We start from the raw sequence: 22,291 nt of genomic DNA on the forward strand, positions 1-22,291 counted from the left end.
ACAAGCTGACAATACAGAGGTCTTTGCCTCTGATGTTTGCATGACAAGCAACAGCTTCGATCCCTCCAATAGGTGGAAGGTCAATTCTAAAAAATGAGTGGCACTTATTGATCCCCAAAAGCACCCCTCCGTATCTATCATCACGGTCCAAGCGTATAATATTAAAATCGTGGAAAGAGATATCATCTCGCGAAGAAAGCCAAGTTTCGGACAGAGCAAAAACATCACAATTGAAGTTATGAATTAAAAATTTGAATGTATCCAATTTAGGGATAAGACTACGACAATTCCACTGTAAAACAGTGATATCTCCGACCTCTCTATTTGAATTAGACATCAAGAGAGATAATCATTGCAAGGAGGGGCCATGTTTGCATCAATTGTTGCAAAATTGTCTTTAATACTGGAAGCATTGAGATGACAAGGGTTCTGATGGAGTCGGAAACATTAAAACACTTGAAGATTTGGTCCAAAAGGTCAGACAACTTTATAAATCCCGATTGGGAAGTTGAACTGGACGGAAAAATAGGGACAGTTGGGGTTTTTGATGTCCCCTCGAGTGCTGGGCCATTCGAAGGTGAATTATTCCCACGGAAACCAGGAGGAACCTGATTTTGCTTGTCCGCTGCACTCGATTTTTTAGGCATGCTAACAGGGGGTATCACCGGAGGGGCTTGTCCTTGAACTTTGGGAGTGGTCACATTTTTGCGCCGGGGATTCCCTTGGAAAATGAACGGTGTGCCCCCGTTAGCTGTGTCCGCTTCTATTTCGTCAACGGGCAACGTGGCGAAGACATTTTGTGTGTTGATTGGTTGTTGTTGTTGGGTCAGTGGAGAAGCGCCCTTTAAAATATCCGCAAAAGTGCGTTTCGAGCGTTCCTTCAAAGAGCGCTTCTGTTTCTCCCAGCGACTCTTGTAATTTTCACAAACTGAGAGCTCGTGTGGGGATCCCCCGCAATATGGACATTTATGCTCAGTCGCACTGCAGGATTTCCCCTCATGTTGCTCTCCGCAAGTGGCACAGCGCTCCTTGTTGGCACAATAATCCGAAGTGTGACCAACTGACTTGCATTTGTTGCAAGTCATGGGCTTTGGCACGAAGAGTCGCACAGGTAGTCTCAATTTGTCCACCATAACGTAGTCAGGGAGGGCGGCACCAGCAAAGGTGACTCGAAACGAGTCGGACGGCGTAAATTTAGTTTGGTCCCCATCATGGGAAAGTTTCCCGAGTTGGCGACAGTCCAAGATTTTCACTTCCATTGAGGGGAGCTTCTTGAACTTGCCTTTTCCTTCTGCTTTTATTTGTTCGCTCGTCAGACCCGTTTCAGTTATCACCCCCTCAATTTCTACGTTATGGGAGGGTATAAATGTTCGATATTCGAGAGTGAAATGTTGATCAGCAACAATCTCGTTTGCGTGTTTCCGTTCGTTCACGACAACTCGCAATTTGTTCGGTCTAACCCTGCGAATTTCAGATACAGAAGTGTATCTGGCCAGATCTTTCATGATCTGAATCACGTTAAGGTTTTTTCCTTTCGGTTTTGGCCGGAGGAAAACAACCCAAGGGCCAGTTCCAGGTGCATCTTCTGGATAAACTCTGACACGTGGAGCGGAGACAACAGAGGGGGAAGACGAGGACGAGGACGAGGACGAGGATGAGGATGAGGACGAGGACGAGGATTGGGTTGGATCGGAAGCATCAGAAAGGGGAAGCGAAATCGATGATGGGAGAGGGGGAGTGGAAGTAACAGTGGGTTGAGAAGGGAGGCTTGCAATTTTCTTAGAGGGGGGCTTGGTAGGATGAGCGGATTCGTCCCCAGAAGAATTATCTTCCTTATGAGGGACTCGTTTATGTTTTTTCCCTGATCTTGTATGAGATTCATTATCGGAGATCTCCATCTCTGGAGATCCTCCACTATTCTCCATTTTACAAAAATTTCTGTCTTATTTCTAAATTATTTTTGATTTTAACAATAATCTTAAAAAAAGATAGCAAAAAAAAATTATGATAATAATATCAAACAATGAACAAATGAATTGAATAATAATATTAATAATAAATATGTGTACCTTAATATATAAGTTGTTCCAATAATGCGCTCTACTGCCCTAATCAGGGAGAGACAGAGGCTACGCGCTACGGAGACAACACAATAGCGCAAGAATAGCTTACGCAGCCACGTGATGATGAATCCCGTTTGCGACAGTCACGCGATGGCGATCCCGTTATGCCGAATCAGTTCAACAGCCGCAATCCGGATCGCTGCAAGAGCGCTGCTTCCTTTGTTCCTTCGTTCCACTTCACAAAAGGTCAGGTCGAAAGCGGACAGCAATGACCTTCACTCGTACACGATTCACTCGTACCAATAGCACAATAGCAAAAGTGGCAACGCACAATACCGACACTGAACTTTACTCGTCAAGAGTTGGATAGCGAATGAGTTTTTTATGTTGAATCTCATATATATTCTATTTTTTATGTTACTTTTCTTAAATGGTTACGTTTTCATAGAGAATTGAAATCTGATAAATTTTCAAAAACTCGTGATAGTGTACCATACAATTTCGATCGTGGAGGAGCTACAGAAAATCACCGGGAGGTGGAAAATATTCGATTTTTCGGGAAATGGAAATGCTTGACCATTTGCCATTTCTCCACCGTCAACAATAAAAATAACAGCAATAAATTTTGTTTGGAAGAAAGAGATCGCCAGTAATAACTTCAAACTACATAAAATAAGGCAGATCATATTTCATCATTGGTGGAATGAATTTCGGCTTTTCCATAGGTACATTCAACTTCCTGTGCTTTTTCGTCTCGGAATGTAACATTAGTTCAATCATGAATACTAATTAAAGTGACTGTTTGAGTTTGTACTTGCAAATAAAAAAAGCAAGTTTTGACCAATGTACGAGTCATTTCTCGGAAAATAAAAAAAAAATAAAAATAATGTTTGGAGGCGATCTGGTGTGGTGGTAACATTCACGCCTCTCACGCTAAAGGTCACGAGTTCAATTCTCACTCCCGACATTCTTCCAAAAATGGGAAGTGAAAGTGACGAACCAGCCAAATGAGTTGAAAGTCACTATAATACAGGTAAAAAAAAATGTTTTTTTGAATAATGGGATTTCTCTAGCTAATCAAAATTACAACAATCTTGTACCTCAAAAAAAAAAATGGAATAAATCGCTAATGGGTCAATTAAAAAAGTTGATTGTATCTATGTACTTTTTTACTATTTCGGTCATAATTTTAGAAAGCTTTCATTAAGCTAGCTAAGTTTATTTCGTTGTCAGAAAGTGCCCCAGGACTGTCGGAAAATTGGACACATTCGGACACAAAGGCAAATTCGAATAAACCATTCGTAATTGCATCAACGAACTTCGATGTCCAATTAACAACCAGAATGAATTCAAGATTGTTCTTGACGTTTAAAAAAATATGAAAAATCAAGGAAAAAAAGTGTCCTAATGTGGCCTCTCTCCCCCGTATGTATTATTATGGCAACTTTATAAGTTTTTTTTTGTAAAAAAAATTACGATGTTCCTGTGACTTCAAAACGTTACAAAACTACCAATTTTGATGAAAATCTGAAAACTGTTATATCGACTTGGAAAGGAATGGATGTATACAGCGCGGACTCGATTATATACAGTTTTTGATTTCTTTTCGCTGTATATAATCGAATCCTGTATATAATGGAGTCAAAAAAATTGTGTTATTCGTTTTTTTTGCATGTATTTTTGCTTTTTGAATATTAAAGAGGAATTTGGGTTTTGATTCAACCCCTTAATGTCAGAAATCACCTTTCTCACATGAAAAAAATAAATTTATCCGGATTCTTTCAGAAGGTGATAGACGATCATATTTCATGAAAAAACCTTCTACGCATATGTTCTAATTTCAACAATGACAGAGTTATAGAACTATTTTTTTGTTTCGGACTCTGTTGCCTCAAACTGGCTCGCATTACAAAGTACGCTCCAGAAGACGATTTTGTTGCGTTCATTTGAAAGATGAGAAAATTTAGTACAGGATATAGTAGTGGAACATCTAAATAAGTGGATTTTAATAACATTTTGAAAGTGAAAAACATAAAAGTTAATTATTTTTAATGTGTTATTATTAATTTCATCCTAAAAAATTATATTAAACTAGATTGTTTTTATCAATTAAATTAAAGCTTTTTAACCGTTCTACAATTTGTTCTTTGACACCGAACTTCTATCGTTCTTAATTTGGCTGCAATATCGATATAAACAATTATTGGTGAAAATTCAATCAAAATCTTCAAAAATCACGATTTTTACCCCACTGTACATGTAATAGCCACTTAAATTACACCTCAACGTTGAAAGATTACATTTCTTCTTGAAATAAGTCATATTTGAAATATAAAAAAAAATTCCAAAATTGTATATAATCGAATCACATATAATCGAGTCCGACCTGTAATTAAAATTATTCAAACAACTTAAAAAAAAGTTCTATTATTCGTCCACTTTCTCCTCGTTTGTTGAATCAAGATTGATTTCAAAGTATGGGCAAAGCATTCAGAGAAATTCTTAATGCTGGCTTTTCTTTAATTGACCCATCTGGTGCGGTTTTTGGGAAGAAATATGAACGAGATCTGTCGAAGAGGCGACACGTGACCAAGTGAGCCTGTTTTATCAAAAATGTGTGTTTTCTATCGTTTCCGTCGGCTTCGTTCAAGAGACAACTTTGAGCCTCAAATATATCTTTTTACGCAATGCAGCGCATTCGTAGTACATCGCTGACTGCGTTTGCCCTATCGCACTTGAAGATAGAGAAAAGTGTTTCAATGACGAAGGGTTCAGATGGAAGGTTTGATCCCGGTAGTCATTATTGCTTATTTCGTAGTGTTGTGTTGTGTTGCGTGCGGGTTGTGTGGTGTAGTCAAGTGTAGCCATCAGACACCATTCTTTAACTTGGAGAAGTTTCACCCAAACAGTAAATAAAATAAGGATTTTCGGGACAATATGTAAATCTATATAAATAAAAATGTAAGGCAAAATCTGTTGGTAAGCGGAAAACCCGAAGAAAGGATGATCCGATTTTAGCCTCCTGTATTTTGTTGTATTCGTCTCTTCCCGTTGATCAGTATAGCGGAGAGAAAAATCGGAAAATTCGGAAAATTTAATCCCCATATGTTCTACAATTAGCTAAGCGTTGTTAATCCATTTGATGTTGGTGCTAACGAAATTGATTTTCGTTCGAAAGTGGAAAAGGATTTTCAGACGGAATAACGCAGTCCTATATCTTCTATCTGTATAAACAGAAATGGAAGGCCAAATGTGTTGGTGTGCCCTAAACCCGTGGAAGGAATGGTCCGATTTTTGCTGTCTTTATTTTGTAGTATTCTCTGTATCAAACATGTATTCCATGCAACGGAGAAACATGTTATTTCCAAATGCTTGAAGAATCTTGAACGAGAATTGCGTCGGAAAATAATTTTATATTATAAGGACGAATTTTTGTAGAAGTACTAGACAACTTATAGTAAAAGGAAATTGTAAAGGGTCAAAGGGTAATCAATCAATGAAGAGTTCAGTGATTGGACTCACCAACGTTCACTTAGTAAGAAAACGTGGATGTTGGAAAGTATTCAAATCAAAAAATCTATTTTGGGCGGGACGAAGTTCGTCGGGTCAGCTAGTTACAAATAAATTACCTTCGATAATTCCTCATCCGTGCTACAAATGTGAAATAATGAAAATAATAATAAGTATTTATTAATGTTAACCAAAATCGAATTTTAAAACATTATTTGAGGAGCTCAAAATGAAAGGTTGTAAGTGACATCATCGATTTCTTTACATCGACTCTCTCTTTTGGTCATAACTCAGCTGTAAACAAAATTCTTATCTGTATTTGACAATGTGGAAGATAGATCAGAACTTCATCTCTCGGATTCTATAACAAACTAAAATTGGATCGTTTTTACAGTTGGGTTATTAACTAAAGAAAAAGTTGATGAAGAGAGATCGATCACGTCATTTATAGCCCTTTCCTTCTGAGCCTCTCAATAGTCAAGTATTCATGTAGTTAATTGTACATCAATCAGTTTACTTAAAATTTGCCAGAAATTATGTAAGGCATGAATTTTAATTATCAAAATATGAATTTGTTAATGGAATCTTGATAGAAAATATCATTGCTGAAATCTATTTATGATTTCTTAAGCTGTACGAATTGATAAACAACTCGAAATTGGTTTCACTGTGGGAAGCAGAACTTGATCGTGATTCAATCACGGCTTCTAACTAGATGCTGTCATAATAGTTTATCATCTAAGTTAAAACAATTTTCGAAAATCTTGTCAAACGTAGGAAATTCCAAACCGCACTCAAAAAAACTAACAACTATGGAAATTCGAACGCGGTGTGCAAAACTTTCTCCGGCTCAACCTCGCTGCAGCGAGACTGCGGGAAACCAAATTCCGGAAGCAATAACACACACTCTGTCAAAATGATCTGTTAGCTCACTAACTTTAATTGAATTTTATTGTACAACGCAAACTTTTCCCTTTCATTCGCACCAGCCCCAGACATGATCTCATACATCAGGCTCATAAGCTACCATTTATTCCTCGCCGAACATAGAGCGAACTCGAACTGTGCTCCGGCGGCATAAGGAAAAAGACAAACTGTGGTAGGATTATTCAAATCTGATTCCACGTTACTTGCTAATTATTTAGTGGTAAGTGTGTGTGTGGCAATGTGTCTGTACATACACATACACTCCATAACCTGGCCTCCCTGCCCAACTGAATCCCTGCGATGAGAGTTTCACCTGGCGAGGAGGGCTGACACGAGACATTATGAGTCGTTGTGTGTACTTAAGCCAAATAGGTTCGGTGAGACAGAGAGACAGGGTACATTCATTACGTCTACCGCCGGCGGATTGCACACCCACCCCTTCCTCCCAGAACAACAAAGCGGATTAATTATTTTATGTAATTAATTTTTTTAACAGTCCTTCCCAATTCAGGCACACTCGAAGGCGGGTCTACGGGAGGAGTGCACCGATTCACAACTGGCTGAAATTCTTGGAAAAGTGGTTGTAAAATAGTACTCCGACTATTGCTGGGAAAGGCACATGTGGCAGCATGCACTAGGCGGCGACACATCCATCGGGCGCAAAATGGTTCACGATGCGAAACTAAATATTTATAATATTTATATAGTTTTTTGTTTCACCTGTGTGGTACGAAGCAGGAAGGGAATGGTGTGGCTCTATATGGGGTTGCTATTGATACTTACATCGCTCCAACGTAGAGGGCATCCCGGTCCTCGTCCAGGTAGAACGTTCGGTAGTAAAACTTCCCGCACTGGAATTCTCGCACATGGTCTGAAATGAAACGAAGCGTTCATAAGATGGGGTTATTATTGGGCTAATTGTTTAATTACGGTGTGCTTTGTTTGTTTAGTCGCGGACAGAAGCGAGGGTGTACTGGAGGGTTTAATAATCATTTTAATAAGCTCTAAAGGGTTTTTACGTTCAAATAAGCCGCACAATGATATTCACATGTCGTGTACCAAGTGTTTCATGATATCGATTTGCAGTCGCATGAGTGTTATTTCCTTTCATAGCTCTATTTTTCTGAGTTTCCAGAGAAATGTAAGAAGTCAGTTTAATTGAAGTATATAGTGTAGAATACAAAATCTATCTTCATTTATAAGACTGTTCATTTGAACTTTATTGTTGTGTTCAGGCGCGGACCATTCAAAAAACTAAAATTCCAGTGTTTCAAAACTATAGAACCAGATGGAAAAACGCTCACTCCTTCACAAAATTAACGTCAATTACACATTAATTACGACAAGTTTCTAATTCGTAGGTCATCTTTAGTTCTCAATCAGCGCCATGCTGTAGAGCGTATCTCGATCTACGAATACTGCTCGTTTAAGATCTTCAAATCATTCACACTGCTTGTAAGCTGCATTTACTATTTTTCTTTGCATTCTGGACGTAGCTCTGCGACATGCCGATCTCACGGCTTGATACGATGGGATTTGCTTTAATCATCCGCTTCACCTTTCCCTCCGTCTTTTTGTTCTCCGGTCCCGGTTTTCTTCCAGCTCCTTTGTCGTGGTCCAACGTCAACCGCTCCTGGAACCGCTTCAACACTCTGGAGACGGTTGAATGGTGAATGTTCAACATTTTCCCCAACAGCCGGTGCGACAGGTCAGGAAATTCCAGGTGTTCGGGAAGAATTTGTTCTCTCGACTCGCGTTGGTTCACCACCATTTTCGTTGAATCGAAAAACACGACTTCGAGTTTGACAGCATGTAGACAATACACATCAATGAGAAAGTGTGCAAAATTTGGTTGATTTTTCGCATTTTTTTTTGTCGCAATAATTCCGTGTGCGCCCTTTATGCTCACTCCTCATAAGTTCTTGACAGGGTTTTGATCTGGTAAACAAACCGACCAGTCCAGAATCTGAAGCCCCTGTTCATTGAACCATGCCATTTTTGCCAATTTAATGGATTAATGCCAAATTACCCAATTATCACGGTGTTTTTGATGTAAAAACAGAAGTAAATGATTCTGAAGTACTTCATTGCACTTCTGACCGTACATTCGTGTTGATGAAAAGCTATCCAGGCCTTTATGAACATATTTTCATCGAACCATCAAACCACCGCCTGCAAAGTAACGAGTTGAAAAATTACATGACACGTTCCGTAAGTCCTACCAGTATGAAGAAATTCTATTCAAGTTGAATTTCAGTTTTTATTAGAGAAATTCTCCTGAAATAGTGAAACCCATAGGATTAGTTTCCACATTAGTTTTTGAACCCGCAGCTTTGTAAATGGGACTTTTATGGTTTGAGGAGAATTTTTTCAAAAAGACCTGTTTCAGATAGCTTACCTTCAATACGAATGAACAGCCAGAAGGGCAACGAAGTACTCCAGAATCTGATGTTTTCGCATAAAAAACAATGTGATAATTGGGTAATTTGGCATCAATTCATAAAATCCGAAAAGTCATGGCATGGTTTAATGCAGAGATTCTCAAACTATTTTAGACAATAGACCCCTTTTTCAGGATAAACCCACCTCAGGTCCTATAGTCAATTTTTTTTAAACAGAAATCAATTTATAGTTTCTGTCTTATTCATACAAAATTCTTACTAATTTAAAGACTTTGCGGTTGGATAATCTGTTATAGGGCCGTAACAACTATATGGCCACCCACAGATTTTTTTTGTTCACTTGGAATCACTTGCTTAACCAAAGACTTATAAAAGAATTCTGTTAAAATTCGTTGAACATGTAACAAGTTGATAAGTTTTTCACTGTAAGCGTTCTAATTATGATCTACTGTCTAAGTTCGTACAGCCAGGGTTGCCAGGTGTATTCAACAGAAATCTGGATGTTGGAGAGTCAAAAATCTGGATTTGTTTGGATCTTTGTCGACATTATTTATGTTTAATTGCGAATTTCATTGAACATTTTCACGAGAACGTCGTTTGATGTTTGTGGAAACGGACACGATTTGTGGACGAGCAATGACAATGAAGTGCCTTTCTCAAGGCAGGTGAAGAAGGAGTTTGGATTGAGATTGTGCACAAGGGTCCTCAGGACTAGAACTACAAAAGTTTCATGTCTTTATAATTCAACACAATCAATCAATCAACATTTTTATGTCTGATGTGTAAAACCTGGTTTAAAAGTTATTTCTTCTTATCATATATCGGCTCATAATACATAAACTTGATGGTTGCAGACATGTGCACAAAACCACTTTCGTCACCACCACGGATAGTTGTGGCTAGAACTTTACCCCAAAACATAACTACATTGGTTCGGTCATCCGGAGGATAGTCTGAAAAATCAACGTTGTGCAGCTCTCTGAATTCCTCGTCAATTGGCTGAATCAGTTCTCTGGGAACCAGATTAAAAAATAAATTTCAGTAAGCTTTAGTATGGCTTGATGTTTCTTTTTCTGATATAAAATTAAAAACATGAAATATGATTAATAGTTTCACATTAATAGATATGATTAATAGTTTCACAAATCCAAAGTAGATTGGGAGAGGTTCATATCTGGCAAGCACTCTTTGCACCACTGCTTCCAGTGAAATTCATCTAGTTGCGCATGGATGCAGCAATTGGATTCAAGAATTTCCTGAATTTCATCACACTCACTAGACTGCAGCTAAGACAGCTAGCTTGCTCAATTTCATTTGGAATATGTTTACACGCATACGAAAAGCCTAAGGCAGAACTATAGCAAATACACTTCATAATGTAAAGCGATAGAAATTTCTTTTAAGTAAAGCGCCAAGTGAGTTGCCTGGTGAAGTCATGATCTTTGCTCCATCAGCCTCATAGCCAATCAAACAAATTTTGGTATGCAATCATTCACGAACAGTATACCATCCTCCCAATAGCTAGCAGTCGCTTTTGTGCTTCTCAGTATTAACATGCTTCAAAAAATCCTTCAATCCTCCAAGACACTTTGTGTTTTTTCTACATGCTTTGTAGAAACCAGCATGCTCTGAGAAAGCCAGCTCAATCTGGCCTCACAATCTCTTAGCTGAAATCAGTGTTTCAGTAAAAATAGCACAAACTAGCTTTCCAAATAATAAAGTCAAATGTGATTGCAGAATTTTTTTTCTAATCTGGAAAAATCTGGGCAAAGGAAAGCCTGGACTACCCAAAGTGCGTTCTGGATATCTGAATGCCAAAATCAGGAAGATTCCAGACAAATACGGAAGTCTGACAACATCATTTCCTTATCAAGAGTCAACAAAATAAATAGATGTAAAATTATAAAAATATTCATTTAATTGCAAATATGTTAGTAGGCAATAATTTTTTGAAAAAAATATAAAAACCGCACTTTAATGATAAAAAAAAAACTGTGTTATGAGATGAACCCGGTGGCTTTCTTTCTATTCCTACTAATGTAATCTGATTATGTAATTATGTAATATCTTGTGTTAAATTAGTAAATGAGTATATTCATATTCTAACAAATTCAGAACGCTAATGCCAAATTCACTTGCCAAATTTTTCATTTCATATGATCTTATGCGCGCTCACCTATTTGTTGAGTTGTTGAAAAGTACAACAATAATACTTTCCACTAGAAATCAAGTTGGATCACGTAATATAACTTATACTGTACCTTGAAAGCTTCCAACAAGAACTTGTGTTAATTAAAGGGGGTCAATTCTTAGACTTCGTCGACCCCCAAAATCAATTTTCGTTCATGTGGACCCCTAAGGAACCAATATCGACTCCAAGGGGTCGATATCGACCGCTTTGAGAACCCCTGGTTTAATGAATAGGGTCTTCCGAATTTTCTATTTTAAACGTGTTCATTCCGCCTGAATATCAATTACTATCTTTGACGCTCCCCGAACTCCTCAAACGAAGCTCAATGCCGTCTACGTGAATGAATTAAGGTTCCATGAAGCGGACGTAGCGCCATCTGTCATTCAACAACGTAAATAAATTCGTTCTGTTTTGAAAACGAACGACGATTATTGTTTATACAAAAATACTAAAATCGAGACTAAAAATGCAATTCCGGATTCTCATGGTCAGCTGCTTGGTGTCCGTGGCCAACCAATTATTCTTATACGTCAGGGCACTGAGGGAGCCGAAAAAATCCTCGATCGGACGGCACTGGGTCAAGTTGGTCGGGTTCCGTTCGTTGGGTACGAACGGTATCTGTTTTTCCTCGAGGTACGCTAACGTCTTCTTGGCATAGTGGGAAGACACCTTGTCCGACCAGACGACGTACATCTCATCAGAATGATGCTCTTCTAGGAACGGAACCCAAATCTTCTTCAGGCACTCCTCCTGGTGCACCCTCCTGCTTGAGAGTTCTGGGGACGCAGAAATGAGAGCGGCGAAATTTTCGGCCGGCGTCACGCAATCTCGTATAATCCTTGTTGTCGAACAGCTTTTTCAGAGGTTCCTTCTTCTTTTTCGTCATGATCTTCACCGGACGGCCACTACCGGTCTTCTGCTCGACGTTCCGTGATGACAGGTCCGGTAAACAGTGCTCAACGGCACATTTTCGTCCCGAATATGGTCGACTATAATTTTTTTCCCTTTACTTTCACGCGTTTCAAAAAACCGTACAACGCGCTCCCGGAGTGCTTGTAGTTTCGACGCCATCTTTGATCGAACTTAGTGATCCCCGGTAATCGTTCGATTAATCGATTAATCGAATACTTCCTACAGAAATCGATTATTTTTTTATTTTTTTTTTATCCAAAATATATATTTTTATTAAGGCTCATATGGCGTCAACCTGACGGAGCCGGGAGTATAATATTTCGACAATGTTTGCCTTATAACTATGTTAGTAATATGTAACCGATTACTCGCGGTTGGCTCGAGGTTAGTATTACAAGTGTTTTCGTAATTGTGATGTTGCTGTTTCCAATGCTCTGTACCTGTGCCCGACACGGGATACTTCCTTTTGGGATGCAGCTGACCATTAATCAGCAACGCCCCCTAGTCAGTACCCCATATCTAGCGTGGTGCGTCTTCTCGACTCGAGGAATCCAGGATAGAATGGTCACTAGCCGGCGCAAACATCAGCTCATGTAGAGTTGTCATGAGCGGTACAACCTTTGGCTCTTGTTGAATGATCAGTGGACTGCACAACCTTTGGCCCGTGTATCTGTAAAGAGTGTGTGAATGTATTGCCGCGACTAAGTAAAAGTTTATCGATCGGATAGGAGGGATATAAAACGGGGACACAACGAAGGAAACATCATCAAACGTTGACATCGGCGTTTCTCAGGAACAGGTATAGATGAAGCAGAAGATCAGGATCACGGCTACCTAAGATATCCCGGACGGGGATATCCGATTGTCTGCCTTTTGCTCTCAGTGCTCTAGAGAGCTGAGAGCGAGCAGCATGGAATCGGATACACGACCAGACAATATGCTCGATGTCGTGGTAGCCATCGCCACAATCACAAAGATTGTTTGCTGCGAGCCCAGTGCGATAGAGATGCGCGTTTAGGTTGTAGTGATTGGACATAAGCCGAGATATCACGCGAATGAAATCACGACCTACATTCAATCCCTTAAACCAAGCTTTCGTCGAAACCTTAGGGATAATCGTGTGTAACCAACGACCGAACTCATCTTCACTCCACATGCGCTGCCAACTAACGAGTGTGTCCTGACGAGGAATGTGAAAAAATTCATTATAGGCAATTTGCCTTTCAAAAAGTGTGCCTTCTGAAGCGCCCACCTTAGCTAGCGAGTCCGCTTTCTCATTCCCCGGAATCGAGCAATGAGAGGGAACCCATGATAAGGTAATCTTGAATAATTTTTCGACCAAAACACTCAATAGATGTCTTATTCTTGTTAGGAAATAAGATGAGCGTTTATCAACTTTCATTGAACGAATTGCCTCTATTGAGCTGAGACTGTCTGAAAAAATAAAATAATGGTCGATGGGCAGTGTTTCAATGATCCCTAGTGCGTAGTATATCGCACCCAGTTCAGCGACATACACGGAACAAGGATCTTTGAGTTTGAAAGAGGCACTGGAATTTTCATTGAAGATGCCGAAGCCAGTGGACCCGTTTATGAATGAACCGTCAGTAAAGAACATTTTATCAGATCTAACTTTCCCATATTCTGCCGAAAATATCGGCGGAATAGAATCGGAGCGTAGATGATCTGGGATTCCATGGTGAAATTAACCGTTAATCGATTATTAATCGAACGAATACTGCACAACCAATAATCGAAGCGAACGAATAATTTACGTCGATTAATCGATCCAAACCCAGAGCAAAAAAACCGTACAGCCGCTGCAGTTTTATCCTGAAAATCAATCATAATCTTTGACGCTCTCCTAAACTCCTAAAAGAAGCTCAATGCCGTCGATGCGAGATGAGCTTCGTTTACGAGTTTAGGGGAGCGTAAAAGATAATAATTGATTTTCAGGCGTAATGAACATTTTTTTGATTCCAGATGGCTTTCTAACGAATGAGAAATATTAGTCTAACTAATTATTTCTCTCAGTGTGACGATTAATCGATTAATCGATTATTTGGATCGATTAATCGTATCGAATAAGAAACTGCTTAAAAGTATTCGATTAGTGGATGAACGATTAATTTCAAAAATCGGGGATCACTAATCGAACTGATAGCACCCGAGCGAAAAGAAACGTTTGTTGGGAGCTCAGAGAGCAATTCCCTCGGTGAGAAACAAATTTACGCTCTTTACTTTTTTTACAGAAAGGTATTCAAATCATTCTCATTTTTTATTGAACACCCGTTATACTGCGGATACAATTCACATAGGGAACATTCAGAAGCGATCCAAACACGGTTTTGATGGACCCCTTACGGAAGTAAATTCATCACGATTTTTTAAAATATTTTTCTCCATATCTTTAACACCAAGATTAGACGTCAGCTGTCTAAGATTGTTGCCAGAGCCATCTCCTACCAGCACATTTTCTTTCCCATGGGCCAAATGCACAATTATTTCATCAGCGAACAGCTTGCCCATTTCATTCCTATAAATTTCCTATAATTTCCTATTTCCTATAAATATTTATGTCAATTATTGTGTCAATACACACCGATGACAATCGACCGTTATCGCCCAATAAGATATCTTTTCAACAGATTTAGTTAATAAATATGGGCCGAAGCGAAATTAGTTGGTTAGTTATTACTAGGACCTTATGTGAATTTTTAGTATTTTAAGTGAACGAATAAAGTTTTTTTTATATGTTTTCTACCTTGAGTGAGTCTTATTATTCTAGACATGGTTCAAGTTGAACATTTTCGTTGATAGACAAACGCGTAACATGTACCGTTTAATTTAATTTTCATTTTTTACATAATTTGTTTGTGGTTTAACATCAATATTTTTATTCACATCAAAATCATCAGTTTTGTTCGCGAGAAATCAAATCCCTTCTTACTAACTATAGAAAAAGGTGAAATGTAAATACATATTAGATATAAGATAGGCTTAAGAATTGAGTATGATGAATGTGAGTGCGAATGTGAGTGTGAACATTGTCAATATATCCTTTTATCCCTTCCTTTTCCTGAAAAAAAATGTCACCCTTCTAAACTCGAGCAAACCGCGAGTAATCGGTTATCTACTTCATTAACATTAGAATTAATGAAAAATGTTTATATATACTTGTAACTATACAGATAGGAGTTTGGCTCCTTTAAACTTATGTAAGTGAGCCTCATAAAAATCATCAGTTTTGAATTGATAGAATCAATGTATTCATAATTGACCTGAGATGGTGTATTTTCGTCGTCAGCTTGTACATCCATTTGGTGAAATTGAACTACAGTTTTCTACGAAGCATAAAAAAGGATTAACTCTCCTGTAAATCTTTTTTCTTCGATTCTGGACTCTACATTTTCGAAGAAAATAACATGAATTTCTAATACCCTATTTCTCCACCTAGTACAGAATTTCTAGGTTACAAACAGTCGAACAAAATGCTATACATCTATGTAGAATAACCGAATAAAAAAACGACTCAAGTGAACTATTATACTACTCAATCACAGTAAAACATGGGAAACAGCTCATTTTCAACTACCCGAAATAGCAGAAGGAAGAATGCAGTCTATAATATTTGGCTGTTAGATACACCATCAACAAAACACAACTGAAAATTTTAGAAATTACCATGACAAAACCGAAACCGATTCGTTGGTTCACGGGTCAACCTCGATGCCGGCGCCGACAGCCGCAACCTCTTGAAATTAGCTACCCCACTTGACACGGAGCCAGAGCCAGAAGCTCCCAGGAAATTCACCCAGTTCATTACTGCTGCCATCATCCGCCCGAGGACACTCCAGGCTGTCTCATGATAAAATTATTTCCAAACTCCAGAAAATCAAATTCCACCGAACAGCTGGAGATGACACATTCTCGACTGGTCTACTCCGAAAGCCCTACCGCTTCGCCGCTCCTTCCTTCCCTCTTGGGTCGGTGCTGAATTTCCAAATCACAGTGTGATGGAAAGTTTTGGAATCATTCAACCCTCTCAACCGCCCGCCACTCCCCCGTCAGTGAAAAACCAAAGGATGAGTTTGAGAGGTGGTCGGAATGAACGTTAAATATTTGCTCTTGAGCCGACGCTGTCCCCATCGCGGCGAGTTTTCTCCGAACGCGAAGACAATAATGGTCCTGTGTGTGTGTGGAAAATGGGAAAGGTGAAAGTGAAAAACGAACGACGCCCAATCCTTGGTCTGGTGTCACTTGCTGAGAGCAACCATTGTGTATGGAAAGCAGAGCAGAGCATAGCATAGCATAAGCATACCGCCCAAAGATAGTAGCTAATCAAAATTCAAGTGGCGTCGCGGCGTTATTAATGGGGTACAAGTTTTAGTTCCAATGGATTTGCCCCTTGATGACACAAACGCCTGTACCGGGAGATGGCCGTGCGAGGCAATTAGGACTGGGTGTACGATGAAGGAAAAATAAATCTTCCTGAAATGGGAGGCATGATGGTTCGCTTGAAGTATAGTATCGATTGAATCTGCTTCGGCAACTAATTTCCATAGCCATAGACAAACTACGCCTGTTGTAATGCACAGTCAACTCATTGAAGCGCCGCCCCAATCATGTTTGCGTTAATAATTGTATTTATTGAATATTCATGTGACAAACAAAAACACAATTCATTTAGCCCTCCGCGTCGCGGCAATTCGGAATATTAAATTTCATCCATTAGCCTCTCCGTCGGATAAAACAAGCATGGGAACCATTTCACCCAGATTCAATCTGTTACAGTGGCCGAAAATAATAACTACTCCCTGCATTATATCTCAGCCACAACTAAAAAGATACGAATGCATCATAAATGGAAATCTAAGCGCGGGACAGTGGCTTTGTTTCGGACATAGTGGATCCCAACTCAACTCAACAACATAATGAGCTTATGTTGATCTCCCGAGATTCGTTGTTCTTTGTCTTGATCTCGCTGCGTTGTGGGTGGATGTAAGTGCTTTTATTTATTCACTTTTTTTGGGTAGCCTGCTTTGAAACCTACCAAAAGCTGTTCGCGTGTGGCCTTGGGAGAGCTTTATTTAATTTTCTACATGAGTGGACAGAAACGGAACGAGAAACAACCAAAAAAAACCCGATTCTGATTCTGCTGCCAACGAGCAGCACTGTGCCGCGTTTGCGAGTGGAGTGGATAACGTGTAATTAGTTAGGCAGTAGCCGCGTATACAATGTTAATGGGTGGGAGATATTTCGCCGTGAAGTGTCTTTTCGTGGCGGACAAAGAAGTGGCAAGAGATTTCGCTAGCGTTGGCGTTGTTTGTTTCCTAAAGTTAAATTGAATCTTCGGCAAACACGCAAAAACCGTCGTCTGTTAATATGAAACAACGGCTGGTTATATTTACAGGAATGTTCATTATCGTTGAAATGTGTAGATCAAAATGTATGAAAAGCTTTGATATCATGTGTAGGATGTAATGTTAATTTACATGTTAATTTCGTTTAGAAGCTCCGTGGGCACATGTTCTGCAACCGTTGCGTTGGAGAAAGCTTGATTAATCTGACACGAACGGTTGCCATTTAAATACTAATAAAATTAATTATAAAATTTACTTGTTTTCTTTATTTTTTTTTATTATTTCATTTATTATTTGAAAATTATTTTAAACTAGCTGTACCCTGTCATGCTTTGCTGTGGCACATTGTGGTTGCATGGTTGAGTTGAGTTTTCCATTTTTTTTAAATTTTTGTATTTAATTCTAGATGTGTTTGGTTGTTTTCTATATTGTATCATAGTTTGAGCTCAGTCGGTTCCGTACTTTTCGAGTTTTTAACGCGCACACAAACGAACAAAAAACTTTTATATATATAGAGATAGATGGGGGGAATCGATACATTTTAAATCACTTCGAAACACAATTTCAGTTCATGATTTTGTCAAACACGTGGAAAAAAAAAGTTTCCTTCACCTTCACATACTCATTACTGAATAGTCGATTTTCATTAGAAGCTCAATTTCAGAAACGCTCTATAACATAAAACATAAAACAGAACCATCGTATCAACGTGTATACTTCTTCTTCTATGATACTCACTTTTTACAACTGTAAAATTCGGCGAAATAAGATTAAAAATAAAACAAAAAAATCAATAGATGATACAGATACATATTCATTATAAAGTTGGATTGCTTTAACGATCATTTTCGCTCACTGGAGTTAGATAGTTTATCGGCAATCTCTTTGGTAGGGTTAGAAAATTATATTTGCTTATAAAATTTCTCTACGCTACGGTATATCCCGCTATATCTAATTCATCGTTTATAATCTAGTATTTACATTCAAAAGTTTAATTCCACGAATGTAAAATATAGCAATACAATATTGCTTTGTCTCGAAAGATGGGGAACCCCACTTAGTCGAACATTATCTGATGTAATTTTACTTCACGCACACTTTGGAAATTCACTGGACCACGGATTCTTAAACTATTTTGGCCAAGAGATACCTTTTCCAGAATGAAGTGATACCATCGACCCCAATAGTAAAATTTCTTTAAAAAATTAATTTTTATCTCATTCATACAAAATACATACCATTAAAAACATTTTGAGTTTACTATTGGTTAACGATTGGATAAATGAGTGAACTTGACATCATATGTTCATCAATAAATAGTCATAAAATTCCGTAAACATCAAGCATAATTAATAATTATTGATACAAATTACAACAATTACACTTTCTACTACAATATTAGGCATTCTTATAACAAGTCGGTCCAAGTAACACAACTTATACAAATAAGAACTTATGTTAATTATTTAAATAAGTTTTCGGTTTTGTCGACCCCAGGAATCCGATATCAACCACTTTGAGAATGCTTGCTCTAGACACTCAATGGCGCTGATGCACTATTAGCCGAAATATGGAGTAAAACGTGTCCTCTAAAAGTCTCCAAATTCTCCGGAAAAGGTTTTGTACTGCATCGACGACAACAGTTGAGCTAAGATACTAGAGTCAAGATGAATCAATCATATTCCGCAATGTACAATATCATCATGGACCAAAGAAATAGAACACAAAATATTAGTTTTCGCTGCCTACTTTATCTTTTAATTAAATATAAAAGATGGTAAATGTTCCATTGGTTAACAGGGATAGGAGTATAATCAATTACCTCGTTTGACCACGGAGGGAAAGGGGAAGTCTAAAATCTCAATGCGAACATTCAAACATTGAGGAGGTCTGGGGTTTTTTCCTTCTGGTACGGAGTTGGCCTAATTTTCTGCCAGATAATGGATCAGTATCTTTATAATGCGTTCATGGAAAACGCAATACTACCATTTTCGGAATGGGATGAGGCGATATAATGGTAGTTCATGTCTTCATGCATAGTGATCTTTTTACAGCCCATATTCATGATTCATGATCTTTAAATGGATTTCTTGATAAATCCAGCCTCCCGATCTATATCCAATCGAAATACTATGGAACATTGTCAAAAAATCTGTGAACCCTGTGGAGTTAGAGAATAAAGATAAACTGTGGATCAAAACCGAGGAGCCCTGCTATGCTATTCCTGTAAGTACGTGTCGGAATCTCGTAGAGTCAATGTCGAGGAGAGCTCGTGAAATGATGCGGGCCATGGTTATACGAGGGTCGTTCAAAAAATAAGTTTCAGTGCCTCAGAAATCGCGGAAAAATAGAGTTAGGAAAAATAAAATAAGTAGAAAGAAACTTTTTAAGTTAAACGGTTTAATTATGATTAAACATAATAATGTACTAAAAGCTAGAAAAAAGTTAGGCAAGTAGCAGTTAGCAGTTATCACACCTCTCCTTCATTAGTCTAGGGCATTAATAAGACTAAAATAAAATCGTGGGACATATGATGAAGTCGCTAATTGTGGATAATGGAAATACACGCTCCATTATTTTATTTTAGCAGAAAGCGAAAAAAATTGTTCAAATTACATTCACGATAGAAAATGTTGTTTTCACAAAATGAGTATTTATTGGAAATGTTTTTCTACTGCAGACCACCGTATATGTGGATATATTACCACAAAGTAAGTTACAACAGCTATTGTGATTATTCTCTTTATTTTAAAAATATATACTACAGTTCAAGCTGATGATATCATTCTCAAATAGTGTTCGGTTTTTCATCATTGAATGGGCTTAACATTAGTAATTTTTTTTTCTCAGTATGATTTTTTTTCTTAAAATTATAACTCATTCATTCAGTCTTGAGAAACCGTCAGCGGGAAAAGCAAGATGACACAATCAAAAATATGATAAAATGGGCAGAATTAAACAACTTAGATTTAGGTATATGATACATGGTATATGTTTCAAATCTATCACGTTTTCATTAAATCGCGCGAAAATTTGTTTTGAGCGTGATATAATCGAGACGTTATTGCATCATATATCACGGTTTACTAAAATAGGCTGAACGCTAATAACTGTTCTCGTTGCGAGAGAATTTTGTCGACTAGCATACTAATCTAATCCTCTAAAATTTGGTTGATATGTTATACATTATACTTCCCAAATCCGGAGGAAGCATTCCCATTTTCCCATACGTTTGTTCTGTTCCTTCCTATGCTTCCTACCCATGTTTCAATAACGAGCAACTTATGGAACGAGGCACATTTGTTTGTACTGTGCAGTGATATATAAAAATTAGAGTTGGTTTTGAGTGAATTACGACCTACGACCAGCTTATGTATTGTTCTGGCGAGGGCCACCTCAGCTGCTACTACAAAACCACGTAAAACTATCGGCCCCTTGCAGAGTCGTCCCAACATTAGGTTGATAATAACATCATGATACATACAACAAGCAATGACCAAAAGGAAAAACAAGCGAATAAAATAAAATTAAATAATTATTCTTAAACACAGTAAAACCTGTTTTTGCGCGTTGGATGAATGGACCAAATAAAGGGTGTGTCACATCAAATTGCATCACGGAAAAACACTGTAGAAATTCGCCCAGTAGACCGATCCTTTTGAAAATTTTAGACAGTAAAATAAAAACTATTACATATACAACTTTTGGCATTTTATTTTTATTCATACTTCGAGCCCAAGCCCGTATGATCGCACCTTCCTCTTTACCCCGTCCATAAGGTTTTGTACAACGCCAGGTAGTAGTTTTTTTTGAACAGAAATCCATTTTCTCTTGAAGTCCGCCTCCGATTTGACAACTTTTGGGTTCTTCCGGAGGGCCTGCTTCATAATCGCCCAATATAGGAGAGCCCGTTGGCTTCGTACCACTCCAACACGTCCTTTGAATAGTGGCACGAAGCGAGATCCGGCCAGAAGATGGTCGGGCCCTCGTGCTGCTTCAATAGTGGTAGTAAGCGCTTCTGTAGGCACTCCTTAAGGTAAACCTGCCCGTTTACCGTGCCGGTCATCATGAAGGGGGCGCTCCGCTTTCCGCAAGAGCAGATCGCTTGCCACACCATGTACTTTTTGGCAAACTTGGATAGTTTCTGCTTGCGAATCTCCTCCGGAACGCTGAATTTCTCCTCTGCGGAGAAGAACAACAGGCCCGGCAGCTGACGAAAGTCCGCTTTGACGTAGGTTTCGTCGTCCATTACCAGACAATGCGGCTTCGTCAGCATTTCGGTGTACAGCTTCCGGGCTCGCGTCTTCCCCACCATGTTTTGCCTTTCGTCGCGGTTAGGAGCCTTCTGAACCTTGTATGTACGCAGGCCCTCCTGCTGCTTGGTCCGCTGGACGAATGAACTTGACAAATTCAGCTTATTGGCGACATCCCGGACCGAACTTCTCGGATCACGTCTAAACTGCTTAACTACGCGCTTGTGATCTTTTTCACTGACGGAGCATCCATTTTTGCCGTTCTTCACCTTCCGGTCGATGGTTAGGTTCTCGAAGTATCGTTTTAGTACTCTGCTGACCGAGGATTGGACGATTCCCAGCATCTTACCGATGTCCCGATGTGACAACTCCGGATTCTCGAAATGAGTGCACAGGATTAATTCACGACGCTCTTTTTCGTTCGACTATACTAAACATTGGTCGTTCTTGACGAGGTGATCTATTTATCGCATACTCGACATTTATGTTTGAGTTTTACTTTTTCTGAGTTGCTTGAAGCTAATCATTCCTTTTACTTGAGATTAGCGACAGGAACTCTGAAAGAAACATTCTTACAACATTCTCGATGAATTCGTCTCATACATAGTTCATATATTCTCGATCGAGTTCCGAATACAATACATGTTCTAGCTGATTTTATCTGTAACCT

At 38.7% G+C, this 22,291-nt stretch overlaps 1 protein-coding gene across 2 annotated transcripts in view; it reads right to left on the minus strand.

Moving 5' to 3' along the window:
• Positions 1-22,291, minus strand: part of LOC129765164 (semaphorin-2A) — a 310,102-nt gene that overhangs the window by 92,464 nt on the left and 195,347 nt on the right. For both annotated transcript variants that reach the window (XM_055765066.1, XM_055765065.1), the window contains exon 3: positions 7,284-7,371. In XM_055765066.1, coding sequence (XP_055621041.1) covers positions 7,284-7,371 — 88 coding nt within the window. The remainder of the gene's footprint in view (positions 1-7,283; positions 7,372-22,291) is intronic.

This window comes from Toxorhynchites rutilus, chromosome 2 (assembly GCF_029784135.1).
Source record: "Toxorhynchites rutilus septentrionalis strain SRP chromosome 2, ASM2978413v1, whole genome shotgun sequence".
In the NCBI taxonomy this organism is placed as follows: Eukaryota; Metazoa; Arthropoda; class Insecta; order Diptera; family Culicidae; genus Toxorhynchites; species Toxorhynchites rutilus.